The following is a 21,175-nucleotide window of genomic DNA, read 5'->3' on the forward strand; positions in this document are numbered from 1 at the left end:
GCTTCACAATGATCTTGAGAGGAACTGACCTGGATGAAACCCTCTCAGCAAATGTACTTATTATTTTTTTTTGCCTGGGAAAACACAGGTAAGGGTGGGCTACATTATTTTTTCTGAGCAAGCAGTGCTGCTAAGAATCTGTTCATCTTGTTAAACCAGTAATTAGGGGTCCAGGGATTGTTATATACAGTGTGTAGGTAGGGAAAGGACACTGTAAAGAATGGTTCAGAGCAGGTTTGCTAGGCTACAGTTTTAAGTCACTGTTTGGAGAAAAAATTTTCTAATAACTGCGGAGTTTATAGATATTGGCTCCTTGTGCAAACTTCTATCATTGGTCTTACAAAATGTAAACATATCAAAAAACCTTTTTCAACAATCTTGTTTTCCAGATTCCCTTTATATTCATTGAAGATGGTCATTTGGAGGGAATTATTTAAATCTTCAGGACACTATATAAAATTGATCAGATTAACTCACTCTAGAGTAATTCTTTCTTTCTTTCTTTTGTTGAAAGGGAGTTTGGACATCTAGTTCTGATGCAGATGTTTATTTTACAGACAAAGCAATAGTTTACAGTCAAGTGATATGAGCAGTTGCCAGAACTGAATTCTCATTTATACTTCAGTCAGGGTGCACTACAAAAATCATGAAAAATTACTTTATAATGAACATAAATCAATTTGCCTATATTTTACTTGTAATTTATGCTGCCACAGCAATTGATAGTAACTACTTATAAATGCAAATTAACTGCAGAAACCTCATTTAATAAAAAAATCCAAAAGTTACAAACAAGCAATGTACACAGCCAGTAAAGAACACGCTTCTTTAAATTTAATTTATGAAGGAATAACAGAAAATATTTTGCTTTATAAAGTAAAATTTGCCTTCAAGAGCAGTTGTGCATATTGTGCTGCCCACCCACTAAGGCCTGTTTTCTGTAATAGGAAAACAGAAGTAGGATAAATTGAGAATTGGGAGTAAATTAGTGAAAGAGGCCAAAAAAAAATTTTTTTTTTATTAAAATGCTTGCTCCTATTTTAACATGATGTTTACAACTTACTGGAAAGAAATTAAATACCTTTTTAGTAGCTTCGAGTTCTGCTACATAATGTTGAAGAATACAACTAACTGTATGTGCAGTTTCTTCTTGAAGGCATGGCATATTCAGACTTTGAAACCTGTATTAAAAATTGGTACCCAAAATGACATTTCTAAAATAATAACTGTTTTAATTTATTTTGGGGTATATAAACATTACATAAAGTGAAATAAGCAAAAATCTAGGAAATTATTTTCAATCTGGAAAACTTTTTTCTTTGAGGAAGTTTAAACAAGTTGAAAATTTCAGCCCTGGTGGGTATTTTGGTCGTTGTTGTTTAGTATGTTTTAGGCTTTTCCTTTAGTATCTTCTTGTGCATAAAAATATTCTAATGAAATTAAGAAAAATAATATACTGATTCCCATAAGAAAGATAAAACATTTTATCATGATTATGTGGTTCAGAATATCAGTAATGAAAAATTCTCAATTAGGCCCTTTGTTTTAAAATTTGCTGGGCTGTTTAAATTGTGCTAATCAGTAATTTCAAGTTAATTTAAAATATTTTAAAACATAGTTGCCAATACCTTTGAAGTAACTGAAGTGAATTCTGTGAAGACAAAATTTTCCGAAAACAGGTACGCATAAAATTCTGTAGCTGTGTCTAAAGAATACATAATTCAGCGTGGGTTTTCAGGTCAGAGAATAGTACTTTGATGATATTTTCTTAACATAGTAACATTTGAAATTGTTATTTAAAGCACACTTACAGCACAAAATAGCAGCTTTCATCAGGCCATGCTTAATATAATAATTAAATAGCTAGTTTCAGTCAAATAATCTCTAAAATGTCATACAATTCAATGAAATAAATTCGTTGCAAATTTATTCTGCCCAAAATCTGACCACATTTCTTCAGGCTAATAAATTACTTTCACATAGAAAATTCTCTCAGGTCTCACAATTTTTGTCTTTTTGGCCACAGAGTGAAAATCGTCCTTGAGCACTGTTTGATATATTTTACACCTTTCTTTGAAAGGAGAAGGAATGGAAAAAACGTCCCTCCAGGCAAACACAAACTCCATGCTGTTTAAAAGAACAATGTAGCCTATTCACAGTCCAAAGTCTCACTGACAATCAAATCTCACTGACAATCAGTTCCATAGATTCTTTCCCAAGTAAGTTATAATAAGTCAAAATATTACTTACCTCTAAACGTTCAACTTCTGACATGAATTTCACAAAATCCACATCAAATTCTGTTACATGTGGATCAAGGGTGTCATACGGTTTCTTTTGAAAAATGTGGTAGATATTTCTGAATTTTACTGCCATAAGATCTATACCTTCAATTGCACACTGAGTCAGTGTATTAAAATTCTGTTCTACGGCTATCATCTCCTTTATCTGAAATAAAGATATTATATTCATGCTCAGAATTAATTCTTTGTTATTTCCTCTATAACCTAAAACCTGAGCAAAATAAAATATTAAACAGCCACTCCTCTAGCTACTGCATTCACAAATGTGTTGTTTCTGAGTCAAGCAGCTTCAATATTGAAGCATGGTTAATTCAGTTTTCAACATCAGTTATCACCACAACTCAACACAAAGTAAAATTATCTTTGCTTTCTTACTGATAAAGAGGGGTTTTTTATGTTTTACTGCTAGATCCAATAGGATAATACGGAAAAGGAGTTAAAACATGGCATGCTTATGACAAAAAGATATATCAAAGAATAAAAAACCCCAACCCTACAGGTTAGTATGCATATTGAGTGATGAAAAAGTACATCAAAGACTCACAGAATTCTTACCTTGTGATGATTATCATCTTATCATTTGTCTGACCTTATTCTGTACCAAGAAGCATCTATTACCTTTTCCACTCAAGAATGTTAGTTTAAAATTCCTTCACTGCATTAGCAAGCTAAATGTTAAGATGACACCAAGCAGCAGAATCATCTGAAGAATTGTGCTTGGCAGTAAATATGAGTTTTTAATGTGATTAAAAAAAAAAACCAAATGTGTGTTATTTTTCACATAATTTTAAGCCTCTTAAAATAATTATCTGAGTCTAGATCAGTCGGGTTATTTCTCTCCATACTAAAAGAGATAAATTGACAAGTTGAGAAGGCAATTGTGAGGTAATATCGTCAATCATTGGGATGACTTACTCTGTGGAAGTGCCTAGATGCTCTCAATAGAGAGTTACAGACTCCTTTAAAGGATGATTAAGAGAATGTATGTTGGCAAGCATCCACTTTGTAAACTGTTCTTTGGAGAAACGCTTCTTCTTTATGAATAACAACAGCACCCAATATACTCACTTTTTCTAATCTCCTACAAAAAGCTTCAGATTTTCCAAAAATGTACACTTCTGATACTTCCAATGCCTTTCCTTCTAGATTTTCTGAAGTCTCTTGCCTAGCTTCATGGAAGCATTTCTGATATTCTCTCAATAGATGTATGCATTCCTAAAAAGTGAAGGAATAAATACCATATTCATTATGCTTTGCTTATGATTACCCAAACCTATCGACATTCCAAAGCCATTAGTTATCACTTAATCTGGTTTCAGCCAAAAGGCAACAACAACTTAAACACAGTGGTTTTTCTTCAGTATCTAAAGAAAGTGTTTGCAACATATGTACGAACATACAGTAGAAGAGCACAGTGAAACAGAGAGTGGTGGTGAATGGTGTTGCATCCAGTTGGCAGCCCGTCACTACTGGTGTCCCCAGGGACGAGTGCTGGGCCCAGTCTTGTTTAATCTTCACTGATGATCTGGATAAGGGGACTGAGCCCACCATCAGCTGATTTTCAGATGTGGGTGTCAGTGTCGATCTGCTGGAGAGTAGGAGGGCTCTGCAGAGGGACCTGAACAGGCTGGATAAATGGGCTGAATCCAGCAATTTGGTGTTTAACAAGACCAAATGCTGTGTCCTGCACTTTGGCCACAAAAACTCCCTGAAGCACTACAGGCTGGGGACAGTGGCCAGGCAGAAAGGGACCTGGGGGTACTGGTTGATGGCAGACTGAACACGAGCCAGCAGTGTGCTCACAGGGCCAAGAAGACCAGCGGCATCCTGGTCTCTATGAACAATAGTGTGGTCAGCAGGACTGGGGAAATGATTGTTCCTCTGTATTCTATGCCTTTTGGGGAAGATAGGAACTCAGTAACTGAGGTCCAGAAAAGGAGAGGGTGGAAATGACGTAAACATCGGCAACCAGTATTCCCACAGCTGCACATATTTTGCCATAGCACATTGCATTCGCTTAATTTGTTCTTAATAGGTGAAGAAGAGAATGAAGAATCAGATGAAGAAGAGGAAGACTATCTTAACACTGACTTTTCATGTAATGCCAATGAAATCTTGTATGGAAAGGAACTACTGTTACAAAGTCAGAGTCTATTCAAACACCGGATTTTCCAGGGTAGAGGAAGCTGGTACCATATCAGAGCTATACCCTCCTACATAGCCCCTCTTCCTCAAGATGGAAAAATGTGAAATTAATTCCTTGGTTGCACATAAAGCAAAGACGCCAATTCCAAGGTCAGTGACGGACCACACTGATTAAAGATGAAGCTATTGTAATTACAACAATGCCCATGGGCTACAAGTTGGGAAAACATTCAAAGCATCATTAAATAAAAAAGCTAAGAGGGTGAAACACTTGATTCACATTGATGTGGACTTCCTTATGATATCAATAGGTAATCAATAGGTTTGACATGTAAATAATAAAATGCCAAAATACAAACGTTGATTTTTCCAGTGACTATTGGTGTCTCCTGATCCCATACTCCATTCAAGCCAGCATCTGTAATGTATGCTTTACATGTTGTGACCATTTGGTTTGTAACCTAGGACAGACAAATGAAAGAAGCTCAGCAGTAATTTTAAGCTTCACAGTAAATTTTCCTGTTTCACAAAATCTAATAAAATTCTCATATACATGTGTCAATACTATCAGATTTGGAATAAATTTCACTTGTGGAAATAATAGTGGCTAAAAAATATGTGCAATATATACAACAAACACCCTATAAAAACTCTGAGAACACTCCCAGAAGTATATGTAAGTCCCAGGACATATTTGTAAATCCTATAATCTCAGCAATACATAAACACAGAATGTCATCAATGAAAATTCAAGAATAAAAAGAGTTTATTGAATTCCAACTATTCTTCACATACATTGTTGTCTTTACACTTGCAGCACTTATTTAAGGACTGCTCTTAAAGAATTTTGTATCCTAGCAGTATGGCTTTACCTTGATTTCCTGTGGCTATAAAAAGGAAAAAAAACATTCTACTTCTCAACCACAAAAATCCAAAGTTAGTAATGACAGAAGGGGAGAGAGGAGTATGTGCAGATACAGAAGACATACTACAGGTAGACAATTTTTTTGTCCATTAAATAACATGAACAATTCAAAACAATTCTCCTGATGGTGTTGTTTGGGTTTTGCCTTTTTTTTTTTATATGTCCTCTGTACTCTTTGCACATATATTTGTAACTCTGTCACGTATTGCATTAGTAGCTAGTTTTTCCAGTGCTTTTCCATGGCCTTTCCCTAAGCAGAACGACAAAAATTCCAGAGCTCCAAGCCCTGGAGATACAGGCTGGGAGATACAAGGCCCCAGCGCTATCTTGGTTCTACCTGGGAACCAAAGCTGAGAACAACTCTTTGAGATGCATTCTCACTGACAAAGCACAGCTAGTGCTGAAAGGGAGACTCCAGAGAATGGGCTTGACCTGGAGGAAAATTGCAACACCACTTGTACTCCTAATTGGTGCTTTTTATCAATTATATTAATTTTCTAAAACCTATAAATGTGTACTCATCCTTGTAGAGGTGGGCTTTTGCGGACATTTTTCCATAACTGCCTCTGAAGACCTTCATTAAAGTTCCTCTTTTATATTACCTCCTTACTAAAATTGTCTTGAGTTTCATTTCCAGGTTGGGAAAAAGGCAACACTGACATGAGGGTACTGTAAAACACATCTTAAGTACCCCTAGCTGAAAAAAGACTGGAAACTGCCATACCAAAGGCAGCCTCAAACTTTAAGAAAATTACTGATAAAGTTGGAGATAGGACCTCCAGTGTCACTTCTGATGATCATTAAGTGAAAACAAACAGTAAATAGGGACATTAAACCACTGAATTAAAATACAGATTTTTTTTCCTTGCTATTTCAAGCATAGCTTCATATAACCAGATTGTTATTAGCCTCTGCAGTGAAATACGCACTCCCTTAAACCATTAAATAATAGACAGTAGCAAGAGTCAATATACAAACATACAAAGACCCATTATATGACAGGTAATATATACCTAATGTGATATACAGAAAATAGCCACAGGCATGAATAGATACAGATTCAAAAGAGCACATACTTCTAAATATCCTAGTTCAAATTAAAATGTAACAAAATTTTATGCTGAACCCTGTGGTGTAAAGAAACAAAAAATGTGTGTCTGTGTAATGAGGGTGTACTGTGAATTTCCCCTGAATGCTTACTGCAGGTGTGTGGTTTAGTTAGGAAGGATTTCTTTGCTATAAAATCATTGTACAAACCATCTTTGCATGCAGTGAATACCTGGATTCTGCAAAAGACATTGGTATAAACACATAGCTAGTCTTAATTTTCTCTTAAAGGAGGGAAAGTTTATGATCTGAAATTCAATTAACTTTTCAAGTATGACTTGCTTCGGAAAACAGGAATGTTTTATCTTTCTCATTTTTTGGAGGAACAGCCTAGTCAGATTGATGGCCATCTGCCATTAGGTCATCCAGGCTTAGAAAAAAAGAGCCTGTGCAGATTCTATGATTTAGGAAAAAATGGATCAAATTAATTCACATCAGAAAATTAAACAAGAATATAAAAAAATTAACACTGATGAACCAAGAATAAACAAAGCTCCTTTCAGAAGAGAAACCTGTAATCCAAGTTTAATCCTCTTGTGGTCAACAGACTTCTCTTCCTTTCCCACGCAGAACCCCACTATTTACTACCATTTTTGAACAAATTTTCTACTGATTTAAACAAAATTAATTTTTCTTCTGAAAAGCCACACAATTTTTGTAACTACTAATTTGTTTAATATACTTACCTTTATAAGTAATGATGTAATTCTCTCAGAAGTATTGTAATATTTTGAAACACGGTGAATCATTTGTACAGCCTTTATCAAGTATGGTATACCCTGTGTCATTAATACCTCAAAGCAGAGTTTCAAGAAAAAAATTACTTCATATTCTTAGCAATTATATTTCCATTCTATTGTCAACTTCTAAATTACATATTTTCCTAAGTCACATGAATCAATCTTAATATGTCATGGCATCTTACCAAAAGTTTTCTTATTAAAAAAGACTAACCATGCTCAATAAGATTTCAAACATCAACTAACAAGAACAATAAATGGCTAAGTTTGACCATTGGCTAAGAAATCAGATTAAAGACGTTACAAGATAAAATAATGTTAATATCCTATTTTGATGAACAAAACTGAACACTGATTCAAAATGTAAAGGTTCCATTTTTTGGTGCAACAGGAAGTATTTTTCTGACAGCACTTTTCTGTGATGAATGTTTTTGTTTTCCTTCAGGTAAGGCTGCTAATGTACTTTCATTGTCATAACAATCTTAATATAAAATGTTTCATTTAGACACTTCAGAAATCTCATTAATTAATTGTCACAATGTTAGTTTCATTAACAAATGCCTAATTCCTTCAAGCATCATATCAAACATCTAAATCTTTCACATATTTTGTAAAATCAATGTTCACATTGTTAAAATCATACTGTGGCTTTACAAATACTCAGTAGCTTAAACACTTCCAAAGTATTTTGGCGGGGGGAAAAAAAAAACAAACCAAAAGAAAAGATAAAATATTATAATTCATTAACATGATCAGGGAGTTGTCAAAGTTACAATTCAGAACATCAAGAAAGTAATTCTGGCTGTCACGCCTCAATGGAGAAGCCAAGCTCCTGTAATTAAATTTGTGCTGCAAATTCAAACTCCTACTGTGAATAGACATAGAAGCCATGTGCATTTAGCAAGAGTGTGAAATAAATGCTATATAGTATAAAAGCAACCATATTGTTGCTGTGTGTCTGTGTCCATATTGTTCATCACCAATACCACTCCTGAAATGGAATCAGGAGATTCTGGGTCTACAGGTTTTCTTTTTCAATCCTTAACAAAAAATAAAACCCTGAATATTGGACTGTGTCTAAATTTCTCTGACTCAAAGCTTTGAGTTAAATGCTCAGTCTGAATTTTCATATATTAACTTACTTCATCACAAATGTCACTGTGTGATACTGCATACACTAAATGCACTAAATACACTAATATTTTATGCACACACCAAATATCACCATAAATCCACCTGTATGCCATTCCTTATTCACTAATATATAAAAGAGTTGTCCCTACCAGATACTAAATGCAACTCTGCACAGAATGAAGGTCTGTTTAAAAGAAGATATATTTAGCTTGGAAATCATTGTTTTTAAGCCGAATATCATAGAAAGTCCTACCTAAATTAAGTTGATCTCAGGAACACAATTTAACAGAAAAATCACATGTATCCAAATTGTTCCAGACTAAACAAAGAACTCTAATTAACCATCCTGTATTAGTAAAATTATGAACTCTTCAATGGGTTTGCACCCACTAATGTCTGTCTTTGTTTGTGATACAAATAATTTTATCTTCATAACACCCATGGAAGTAGATCATCATTATGGCCTGGTACCTGGCACCCTCTAGTGATACCTTGAAGAGCTGAAGATAAACAGCTTCGTGACACTGCTTATCATACTTGCCTCTTACACTATTCCATGCAATATGAGCTCTATGTCATACAAAAGTCCTTTCGCTTGCCCTCAGTTACAACTTTGTAGTAGGATCCTAAGCTGCCAGAGATTCAAAAGAAATGCAACACTTCCTGACAGAGGGTTGGAAGCATATAGGACCAAAACATGAAGGACTCAAAACCAATGGAGAATGAGCACTATTTTTCTAGGGTATTTACTCCTTTCATCCTATTCTGCAACAATCATTAGGCAAATACACCTTTATAATAATTCATAGTTATTATACCAAATAACTAATGTCTTGAACTACCACTGAATGGTGTACCTGGACAACCAATTGTCCAAATTCTGACTGGCAGGTACTTCTGAAAAGAGAAGTGATCTATATTAAAAAAATGTTTTGCCCATTTACGACCTTGTAAGGTTTTATTATTTTCTATATAACTGAAATGTTGGCACTTTGGTTACAGTTATGTGATCGTTGACACATATGGCATTTTCAGGGCAAGACATAATTTGGAGATTTTTGTATTATGAAATATGTAGCTGGTTTAATTGCTTTTAAAAATAATACCAGCAGCAGGACTGACTTATTAGACAATCATATGTATTTATGTTTATTTACTAAATACATATTTCAACTACTATATTTATGAAATATATAATAAAATAATGCTTCAACATTTAACTTGAGAAGCTCTTAGAAAAAAATCAGGAAAACTAGAAATGTAAATTAGAAAAAAATACTTTTAAGTAAATATAAGGAAGAGAAACTTTATTTTGCTCTGGGATTTCTATGTAAATACCTAAACAATGCATAAAGAATGGCGAAAAGCATACTTACAACATCAGTGGTATAAAGGGGCTGACAAACTTTTTCAAGTGTGCTTAGGTATCTCACATTATCCTTCGATTCATTTGCTGCATCTGTGATTTTGCCATCTAATTCTTGCCATGACTAGTGGGAAAAGAGTACTGTGAACAACTTCATACATAGTGAACTTCGTACAAAGTGAACTATTTCTTTAACTTGCACTCGCTTGCCAGAGGTAAACTTTGGTAAAAGAATTTTTAAGAGGCATTGACAAAGCAGTCAATAAAAGTTAATTTATTGTATTTATTACACATATAATGTATTTTATGTTCATTTTTGGTTGCATCCCTGAAATGTCTTCTTCTTTGTCTGGAGAGATTCAGCACACCAGCAACACATCTAAATTTTCCCCTTCTAATTCTCCTTGGCAAAACTCTCTTAGATTAAATAAAAACAAAGAAGCAATAACCTTTATAGTAAAAAAAAAAAAAAAAAAAGCAGAAAAAGGAAAAAATTATTACTTTTAGTATTTTAGAGTGTGCAACTTTCAGAACATTGATAACAGCTTTACAGTTTTGTCCTTTGATCTGTTCGATAATAAAGTTCAGTTTAGCAGACATGTATTTCCAGTTCTCCAATTCTATCAGTGGACCTGAATCCTTAGCTTCTCTCCTTAGCTGCTTGCTCTCAATCAGAACCTGCAACCCAATTAAAAAAAAAAAAAAATCAAATGTCTACTACAGCAAATAGACAAGTCATTATAGAGAAGAAACACTCTTGAGGAAACTCACTTAGAAAGGAACAAACTTGCAGTTACTGACACATGAAAATTATTCCCATTTGGAAAAGCTTTCTAAGTCTGAATTGCACTTAATCATATTCTTGAACTGAAATTAAGGCAATTGATACATATGTTCAATTGCTGTCATACCCTGGGTGAATATCAGCATATACAGATAAGCCTTTAATCAGAATCTGTGGATTGAAATGCACCAAATGTAATTTCACTTGTCCAGAACTTCAAGAATTAGTTTAATAAAAGTATTAGATATCAGTCATAAATGTATCCATTTGTATGTTGATAAATGCGCAGTCAGCTCTTTTTACATGTCTTTGACATTTTTATTCTTGTGAGATAAACACACTAACTATAGTATGCCTTGTAAGTAGAGTACGTCCCTGCCTACACAGATTCATATTTTGATGAAGGATTCTCTCTTTTTCATGGAAGTCTCAGACACTAGCATCTTGGATAACTGAGACCTTACCATGCAAGACTTACACAGGATAAAATATGCCCTGCTGGTCCTGCTCAAAAATCTTTCTAAGAGCAGTACTTCCCACCACAAGTGGCAGAAGAAACTTAACAGGTAATGTACAGTTAGGTATGCTCTATATACATACGTGCTCCTCATCAGTGTTATTAGTCCTGCAACTCTGTTATCTTCTTGCTATTTGTGAATCAAGTGTTCAGAAACTCTTATTCTCTCTAGACTGTACATTCCTAGGCATTAAGGACTATCCACTTAACTTCCCTTGTGCATAGAAGTGGAGTGCTTCTCTTAACTTGGGTGAAGATGCAGCTGAAACCTTTGGCAAACTTCAGGCAATTCTCACACATAATTTATAAATATTCTCGCTGAATTGATGTGTTAAAACAGCAACTTACATGTTCAATTTGTTTATACCATATCATAAGTACTTCCTCTAGCTGGTTAACTGTGTCATAATTGTCAGCAGCTGCAGTTATTTTATCAAAGGTCTGGAGTTCAGAAAAATTAATGTGATCTATTTTTTTCAACTCAACTGTTCCTTCAATGCATGCTGCAGCACCTGAGAAAAAGGCAATTGCAATATCAAATCAATTAAGACTTTAAAATAAATTTCCACCACTCAAAGCAATTTAAATTTGAAAATATACATCTGCAGTCAGCGTTGCTTTGATAGAATAGCAATTTACTGCACTCACATAAAGCAGAAATATCTAATTTTAAATGCAGTGATACTCCTTAAAAGCAATGTGTCACTATTTTCTTAAGAAAATAATCCACCCATGTATATATTATGCAAGTAATGGATAATTTTATTTTTCCTTGCAGAATGTGAGAAGTTCCTTATCTATGGACTACCACCTTTAAACAGAAATCCTTAAGCAGAATTCCTCTAGTTTGTTTCCTAAATGCAATGCTTACCTCCTAAAAATGAAATGTATTTCTTAATTGTTTCCACAAAATTCTGCTTGTCTTTTGTATCCTCTTTGGACTGACCTAAATCACCCCAATTACTTGTTTCAAGGATAGCAGGGAGAAAAACCTTTTCTATTACATCTTTAATACCAGGTAGGAGTCCATCAGTGGCATCCAAAACACCAAAGGAAACTTCCTGCAGTGTAAAAATATTATTGTTATCAAAGCAGCAACTTACACTAGAAACAGTATTATAAGTTCTATGTTTTTTATAAAAGCACTCCAATATGCCAAACAAAACTTTAATTTAAGGAGAGAAAATCATTATATAACATACCTACATTGTGCCCATAAGATAGTACTTTCAATAAAAAAAGTGAAGTCAATAATTATTTAATACAGTTTAAAAAAGCTGTCTAGTTATTTTTTTTGTTACATTAGTCTATCACACAGAGTTTGGAAATTCTGAAATGGTAGAAAAATGCCCTCACCCACAATTAGGTACTAACTCATGAATTGCAAGTAGGAAAAAACTCTCTGAATGTCCTTATCTGAAATTATATAAGAAGCAATTATCTGACTAAATATATATTATTTTGAATCAAGTTAAATTTTTTCCTACTCTCCAAAACAAAACTTTAGAAGGTCTGACTATTTCTAATATTCCAATATTTAAAATGTCCTTAAAATAAGCAAATATTAACATACATCACGTAACAAACTTCCTAGAACATAAATTTCCTTTCCTTATCCCTTCAGCATTTGGAATTAATTGAGAAGGTATTTGATGGAAAAGTGATATTTATGACCAGTACTGAGGCCCTTGATAAAGACAGAACTTGTATCTTAATTCTGATAGTGTTTATTCTCCTTCAACTTCTTGGGTCTCAAAAGGAATGGATCATTTTAATGTCAAATATAAAGCATGTAAAGTAATAATGGATTTTCTGTCTGAAGAATTTGAAATAATACTAATTACAAGATACATACGTGAAATTATTTGTTATCAATTTACAGTCCCTTGAGCACTGCCCAAATGCTAAGACATATAGCTATGAACAGTAATGAAGCCCACACTTACATATGAATTTGTCTTGTAAAGCAGAAAATCTCATGCCACATAATTTACACAGGATAAACGTTAATTTTGTATTTTATTTATCAAAACATATTAAAAGGTACAGGTAAACTTTTTGTCTCCTGGTATTTGCAATAAAGTCTTCTCAGTGTTTCCTTGTAGCTTAGGGATTTTGATCACAATTAAAATATACTTAGCAGCTTTGACCGCTTGAAAAATACCAAGGAGAATGAGAAATTAGTGTTTATTTCTTTAACAAGAATCCTGTAAGACACTAAATTCACAAGTATTTGCTGAAGCAATACAGCTATTTGTTGTTTACCCAAAATGGAGAGGAAAAAAGTTACCACTAATTTTAGTTATGTGACAACTGTGAAAAAAAAAAAAATGAAACAAAAATAGCTGCTTTTAAAGTTTTTAGTTGTTAAAATAAATGAGAGAGTACCTCATGTATAGTTTTTTCATTTATGGATGTCTCATTCTTATAGCGAACGAAATATAAGCATAGTCCCATGATTTTGTCTGGTGTCTTCTCCAAATAAAATTGAAACATTTTATTTCCTTTTTCAACATCTGGAATTACCCGACCACACTCTGGAAAGGAATTTCATAGGTATGACTCTTTTTAAAAGTGATGGTATTATAAAATGCTTGAAATCAATATAAGGAAATAAAATTGAACTTATAAATAATTTATTTTCTTCTTTGGTCAGAGAACAAAAAACAGTATAATTTCTAACTGTAATTAATCACACTATTACAAAACTACACTAAACATATAACATGTGTCTTACAAACCTATTTGGGTGCATTGTAATGCACTGAAAAGGGAATTTGCTCAGGCCCATAGTTCTGAAACAATTTGCTGGTGACTAAGGTACTTCATTTTCATTTATCCTACCAAAAAAGATGTCAGGTCTAAGTGAGAAAAGAGAGACTTCGAGATGGCCTCAGGTTCTCTGTGGATATATTCCTATGCAATTTGATGGCTCAATATAAATAAGTAACAGAACAATATTTGCAGTACTTAGTGAATCATTAGTGATTTCAGACATTACATTCTAATTCTCTACCACACATGAAATGTGAAAAATTTCAAATATTTATAATAAATGGAAATTCAGAGACAGATTTTATGGAAGTGCTTTCTAATGAACTGTGGGCAAAACTCACGTATGAAAAAGTCACAACCAATTCAGTACTTCAAAATAACACTTTATAGTCTTTCTTCCAGGGATGGCTAAAATTGAGATTTTGTTTTTTCCAAACAATTTGATTTGAAGCAAGCATTTAAAATACAAATTTTCAGTCCTCAGAGCAAAAGCTTGAAAAATTCTGAACAAGCAAAAGTAGATTTTATTCTGAGAAACCTCAAACTAAATGAACAATATAATGCACTGTTACATGTGCCTGTATTATTATTGCTAAACATTTACCTATTCCTCGTGGCTCTCCTTCTTGATAGAAAATTTTCAGGGATTTTCTTCCTCCCTTGGCAAAAAAGGATTCAAAGGCATCGAACTGTTAAATCAAAGAGTGAATACATGTTACTCAAAATATTTTTATGTGCCTTTAAGAAGTGCAAAACTAATTTCATCATGCTACTGTTTAAAGTTTTGTTGACACTGCTTATCCCCAAATGTTTATCCCCAGTGTTTATCCCCAAATATTGTGAAAAGACTGGAAGTATCCAGCTGAAGGACTCAGCCATGGTAGTGGTTTCTTCCTCATAAGAAAAAAAAAAAAAAAAGGTCAGAAGTTTAGCAAGCATGTGTGGAAATGCATCACCTGTTCAGGGACAAAGGATACACTTCTAGTTGTGGTATATTACTTACAAGCATGGTTTTTATCCCCAAAAAGACAAATACTAAAGCTGAATCAGAACAGTGATGGGAAAATGAGCAACACCCAGGTTGATGGAAATTAAAGCCACTCTTGTGAGAAGACATTGTATGAAAATAAAAGAAGTAAAAGCAAGTGAGCTCTAGAAGTGCATTTCACTTTTGTTAACAGCACTAGTGAATAACAAGGTTAAAGCAGAGAAAAATCCATTAAAAAGAGCCACCCTCAAAATAATGAAGGAAAAAATTGTTAAAGTGCTGAAATGCAGTGACAAAAAGCAGGAAAAAATTCATTACTACAAGAAGCACTCCAGCTTGTGAGGCAAAGGAGGACAAACAGTAACTTTGGGGCTTGTATGATTCTACACAGAAGGTAAGAAGTGAACTGTTCCCCCAGCTACTGATTCTGCAAAGAATCAATCTGCTGTCTCAAGTCCATGTGGTTCTCACACCCACTGTGTGAATATATACACAGGCTAACACTTTAGAGGGCAAAACCTAACTCATGGATATCAAAGTCATATGTTTATGGCAATTTATTAAATGACAATTTGGTGAGGGACAATGTTGACACAGCCTCAACAGTCTAAACTGTTTATAAATAAACTAAAACTGGGAGCAGGAAAATATTCGACCACAATAATTTTTCAGGTGATCCTGGTGACAGCCAAAAAAAACCCCAACCCAACCAAACCCAACCAAAAATAAACAAACAGAAAAACCCAGACCAAAACCAAATACAAAAAGACCCCTCAAGAACCCAAAGTTTCTCAATTTCTCAAGTGTTGGGATTAGTCAAACTTGGTGTAGAACAGCAGTTTCACATTAAATCAGAATGATTTAAAACTTTATATCATTTAGCAAAAATATAAAAAAATACCTAGCACATCTCTATGTTGTGTAAGCAGAAAAAAACAAACAAATGAGGCTAAGTACATTTTATGATAAAAAAAAATCAATAAACAAATGAAATCCAAACAAATTTGGAGTAAGGCTAAATTTGGCTTTTAATTGTAAAACTGAAGTTCTAAGAATTGACTTGTTTTATCAAAGGAGATACTATCTGGCTGAGTTTTAAATGCAAAGTCAAATCTCTCTTAACAGACAAACATAACATCAATCAGGTGCAACAACAGCCAAATAACAAAAATGTAATCAGAGAAGTTGAGTTGTATCTTTTCACAACAGCCATACTGAGTTTTGACATTCTATTAAAAGTACAGTTTAACTGTTTCCTCTTGTTTGTTTAATCACTTTGAAACATCATGAAAGACAACACTAAACACACAAAAATAATGAAAGCTTTCATAAGTTCCACAGATTTGAGATCTATACACTGTGCAAACACTCTTAACCCATTCTTTTAAACATCCAAATATAAATAAAGCACTCAAAACTGAAATTTCTTAGTGGGTCTTTCAAATATTTCCATAGTACTTAAATGGTGCAGGATTAATCTTCCTTCTTATTACTAACAACATGCCAATTTTCAAAATGCTCCCGTAAGTTACACACTTTTGCACAATCTTATAAATTTCATTGAGAACTTGCCTAACAAACAAAAGTGATCATAATTAGTAGATAATAAAGTCAGTCTGAGATGGATGAAACTGTTTGGAACTGGTAGGTGTGAAAAGAAACTCTTCAATCAAAATAACAGCAGTATTTATATTTTTCTTGAGGTAAGAAAGATGAAAAAGCCACAATCAAAAATTGGGGATATTTGCAAATCTGCCGGGAAACTCAGCTGAAACATTTAGTCAGGTATCCTTTTAGATTGATTGTGTGCCTTAATAATCACATTTTCTGGCAAAAACAATCAAAATTACGGGTAACACTTTTTATCAGAGGGGTAATCTGCTACATATTTTAACTAATAATTTAAATAAACAGGCATACAGAACAGACTCACCGAAGGGACATCCAATATCATTTCCTCCACAGTTGTTAAGTCTAAGCCTACCCTGGCACTGAGAACTTCAAATATGTATTTATATGAAGCATTAACTTTTGCTCTTCGATCTTCTCTTGCTTTTTCATATTGAATCTAAAACATTAAGCAATACTTTCAAGCTAAAAATAAATAAAGCAATCACAACAATTACCTGCTACTTAACTTGCAACTAATGCTGAAATCTACTGTCTTGTATTTACAGCTGCAAAATGCCCTAATTTTAGAAATATCTATATTTTCAGAGGCTAAGAGAGGAACAAATTATTAAGTATTATTATAAGATGTGAAGTCAAATCTGAGGATATGTCAAGGAAAACAAACATTAAGAATATTACAGTCAGATTTTAAGATTTTTATGTGACATTAACTGGCTTCCTTGTTCACTATCAAAATTTCAATTTATTAAATTAATACAAAAAGGTTAAAACAGCCATTTAAAATAAAGTATCTAGGGTGGGTAAATATTTGCAGGAACTAAGCTGAGTACAGTTTTGCTTCTATGTAAATTATTCAGCTAATATCTCCTGCTTCTGACCTCTATTACTTTAAAATTTTAAAATATTACAAACATGGGAAAAAATACTTTCTGCCAGAAATAATTTAGTAAAAGAACTGAGTCTAAACAAAAATAAATAAATAAAATATTTAAACTAATGATTAATATAAACTGAATTTAATAATCTGAGGAAAGAACCAGAAACTTATAACCTTTCTTGCTTTGTGACTTTGCACGCTCGGTACTCCACTAGGGCGGTAAATCTTAGAAAAACTTTGACTTCCAAAAGAACGAGACGAAGAGGAAAGGCTCCCTAATCGTTGAGCTGCTTGAGAAGATCTGGCTACTTCTTCTGCAGTGGCTGAACCTTTTTTAGAATTTTTTCGTACCCCTGCCATTCTAAAATCTGAAATTTGAAAAGAGAAGATCATGTTTATAACAACCCAGACATTTCAAGTCTACTTTTTGCAGAAGACAGGAGCACCACAAAACTGACTTTCCAGGTATATAAATTTAATAGTCTCATCAAATCCTCTTCCAGTTCTTAAAATATCAGACATTATATACATTTTTATGATAGGTTACAAATGTCAAGATAAGGATCGAGATATTTTTTATAAATAATTTTTCACACATGTGCATTTTGTGGATTGAATGCATCTCTATAAAATAAATATGTTTTAAAAATAATTTCAGTGCATATCTGATTACTTAGAAATAGAAATGGCTTCAAACACAAACCACATATTTAAATTGTGGTTTCTAAAATATATACCCAAATTCAGCAACTTAGAAAAGACTTGCATACACAGAAATTGCTATTCTGCTCAGTGTACAATTACAGTAAGGATCAAGATAACTAGCAAAAAATAGTTAATATGAGGCCTAAGGGCAGCCTCCCACTGCTGTAACAGTGTTATACACTCTCTTAGCCATTATTATCTGATTTGAGAAATGAAAAATCAAAGGGGAAGACATGAAAAGCAACACCTGAAAAGCAACACCTGGTTGTTCATTACTTGCTCCTTATTTTTGCCCATGTAATAGGTGAAAAATTGGCTGATGTATTACGGTTTTAGGCATGCAATCACCTGCTACAGAAAGTGTTCATCTCTTTCTTGAAGCAAACGTACCACCAAAAAAAAGCTAAAAATAAAATTTAGGAAAGTCACAAAAAAAAAAAAAGTGAAATGTAAATTAATTTTATTTATTTATTTTTCTTCATGTTTCTATGGCTGGCTTGGTCATCTACAAGGTTAGCAGTGGTACTTTCCTCCTTGATTATTCCACTCAAGTGGAATAGGTTGGATGCTAATTTCCCTGCCTTTTAACTGGTTCGCTTTTAGCTGATACTTTCCCCTAAAGCACAAGATGAGAGAGGTGGGGTTCTCGCAGCTTTCTTTAAAAAACCCACAAAGGCTGCATTGTCCCTGGCTCTCCAAAATCTATATTCAAGATACCTGGCGGTCCAGGTGAGAGTCTCACGCTTTTCAAAAACCTTTTTGAGCTCCATCTGCCCCCCTCTCCCAGCTGGAATTACAAATATGCTTTTATGTCAAAACCTCCTTTCCTTCCCTCCAGGATGCCCCAAACCTTCTCTACAGGAACTGTTCATTCAAGGAAAGTAGGTCTGGCTTCCAGCATGTATCATCTTAGGGTTGAGGGAGAATGAGAGGGAAGAAGTGGAGGATTCCCGAGTACTGAGAATACAGCCTTGCGGCTCTCTTCTGAAAAGCTGAGCTGCCTTAGCCTGCACTTCAGCTTTGGCGTGCAATTGGGATGATGAGCGAGAGAGAGACGCGGGCGAAGATCCTCACCGACCTGGCCGGAGCTGTGTCCCCTCACAGGGCGGGCAGCGGGGCGCGGCCCCCGGCAGCGCAGCGCTCACCGAGCCCCCTCAGCGGGCGGTCCAGACTCCTCCCGGTTCGGCGGAGCGGCCGGGCCGGTACCGGGAGCCCGTAACCGCTGCGGGGCGGGCTCGGGCCGGCGGCTCTAACGCCCCCCGGCAGCCGCGGGGCTCAGAGGGCGCCGCGCACGGCCGGCTCAAATTCGACCCCCAAAATCCGAACGGCCATTCCACCGTAAAGATCTCGTGTGCCTGGGAACCGCTGGGCCGCGCGGGTGGGTGTGGGTAGTAAATGTGCCTATGGAAGTTACTTGAGTAACCCAGAGTGAGCTCGGCGCTGCCCAAGTGCCTTGCTCTCGATTACAAATCGTGTGGAGTTTTAATTCTTTTCCCCACACAGGTTAATCAATCCTGGTTTTCATTCTGTGTCTTTGATAGAAATATTATCCTTCACATTAGGCCTGAAATTATATTTTTATACTAAAGGACAATGTGTAACTCCAGAGGGTGAAGAGACGTCTGAAAGAGGGCCTCATCAAAGTGTATAAATATCTCAAGGGGGGTCAGATGGGAGTGCCAAGAGGATGATTCCAGGCTCTTCTCTGGAGTGCCAAGCAATAGGATAAGGGACAAAAGGCAGAAAGTGATGCACAGGAAGTTCCACCAGAATATGAGAAAGTTCTTAATGTGAGAGTGACTGAGCCCTGGAACAAATTGCCCAGAAAGGTTGTGGAGTGTCCCTCCCTGGAGATATTCAAAAATCATCTGGACACAATCAATGCACTCTGGGATAACACTGCATGAGCAGGGAGATTCGAACAGATCCACTGTGGTATGTTCGAATCTGCCCAATTCTCCAATTCTGTGACAAATGCTACTTGAAATCTTTTCCCGTCACCTGGAGGCAAAAATCAGAAATCAACCTCTGTCAACACTAAACCAAGGCTGCTATGAGTATGATAACAGCACAAGGCCAGGATTCCCAAACAGCCTGAAACTGTCAGGACTTACAAAAGCACCACCGTTCCAGAAGAGCTGGGTTATCAGCTGTGTCTGCTCTGGCACTGGTGTGGTACTTGGCCTCCCGGTGGCAACTGGAGGGATGCATCGTCAGGTCACCGTAGGGGATCCTCACTTTCATGCCACATTTCAGCTAAGTAATGCCACAGTCAGGAAAGCTCCTTCCCTTTGGTCCTTATGGTGTCCTGAACACAGGCTCGTTACCTGTCCAGCATCAACTCACACACTGAGGCAAGGTATTTCTATTTTTTATTCTAGTTTGCTCCACGTAGGGAGCTGGGTAGTAACACACAAAATGCTGGCTCCCCAATAATCAAAACTTTACAGTATTTATCAATTTCAACAAACAAAAGCATCAGCATTCATTAGTTACAAATTACATAATCTTGCTATTAATTAGTGCTGAACCCCGTATTTGCTAGTTGTGTCTCTCACTTCTAATGCTTATTAGTCCACAGGTGCAATTCTTCCTTCCATTTGAGTCTGGGGTCCATTTTGAGTGGATGGTCAATGAGTCAACAGTCACCATTGACCGTTGCTGGGATTATTTTTTTCCCACTTACTGCTCAGTTTTGCTGACTTCACTCTTGGTGGCTCTAGTCCAGACAGCCCATTCATTTTAGGATTGCTTTCTCTTGTCTTTAAAACAGAAGATTATCCAAGTAGACGACGTTCACAAGGTAGTTGTTTAATCATAATTGTGCAGATAAAACTAGTGACTAGCGGAACCATTTGAGTCTGGGGTCCATTTTGAGTGGATGGTCAATGAGTCAACAGTCACCATTGACCGTTGCTGGGATTATTTTTTTCCCACTTACTGCTCAGTTTTGCTGACTTCACTCTTGGTGGCTCTAGTCCAGACAGCCCATTCATTTTAGGATTGCTTTCTCTTGTCTTTAAAACAGAAGATTATCCAAGTAGACGACGTTCACAAGGTAGTTGTTTAATCATAACTATGCAGATAAAAGTAGTGACTAGAGTAGCGGAAAAACAAAAATTAAAAAGCTTGATTCAGCGCTTTCAGGGGCTCGCTGTGAATCAGGGATGAACTGGC

At 35.3% G+C, this 21,175-nt stretch overlaps 1 protein-coding gene across 1 annotated transcript in view; it reads right to left on the reverse strand.

The window, feature by feature from the left end:
- Nucleotides 1–13,532, reverse strand: part of DNAH8 (dynein axonemal heavy chain 8) — a 112,120-nt gene extending 98,588 nt beyond the window's left edge. The window contains exons 1-11 of the mRNA XM_041477031.1: nucleotides 13,410–13,532; nucleotides 11,893–12,082; nucleotides 11,370–11,533; nucleotides 10,222–10,398; nucleotides 9,731–9,844; nucleotides 7,167–7,274; nucleotides 4,808–4,909; nucleotides 3,372–3,518; nucleotides 2,251–2,448; nucleotides 1,629–1,705; nucleotides 1,082–1,181 (exon numbers count right to left, since the gene is read on the reverse strand). Of these exons, the coding sequence (XP_041332965.1) occupies nucleotides 1,082–1,181; nucleotides 1,629–1,705; nucleotides 2,251–2,448; nucleotides 3,372–3,518; nucleotides 4,808–4,909; nucleotides 7,167–7,274; nucleotides 9,731–9,844; nucleotides 10,222–10,398; nucleotides 11,370–11,533; nucleotides 11,893–12,082; nucleotides 13,410–13,517 (1,485 nt within the window). The 5' untranslated portion in view covers nucleotides 13,518–13,532. The remainder of the gene's footprint in view (nucleotides 1–1,081; nucleotides 1,182–1,628; nucleotides 1,706–2,250; nucleotides 2,449–3,371; nucleotides 3,519–4,807; nucleotides 4,910–7,166; nucleotides 7,275–9,730; nucleotides 9,845–10,221; nucleotides 10,399–11,369; nucleotides 11,534–11,892; nucleotides 12,083–13,409) is intronic.
- Nucleotides 13,533–21,175: the final 7,643 nt, after the last annotated feature.

The sequence above is a fragment of the Pyrgilauda ruficollis genome, unplaced genomic scaffold (genome assembly GCF_017590135.1).
Source record: "Pyrgilauda ruficollis isolate IOZ18807 unplaced genomic scaffold, ASM1759013v1 scaffold4, whole genome shotgun sequence".
NCBI classification, from domain to species: domain Eukaryota; kingdom Metazoa; phylum Chordata; class Aves; order Passeriformes; family Passeridae; genus Pyrgilauda; species Pyrgilauda ruficollis.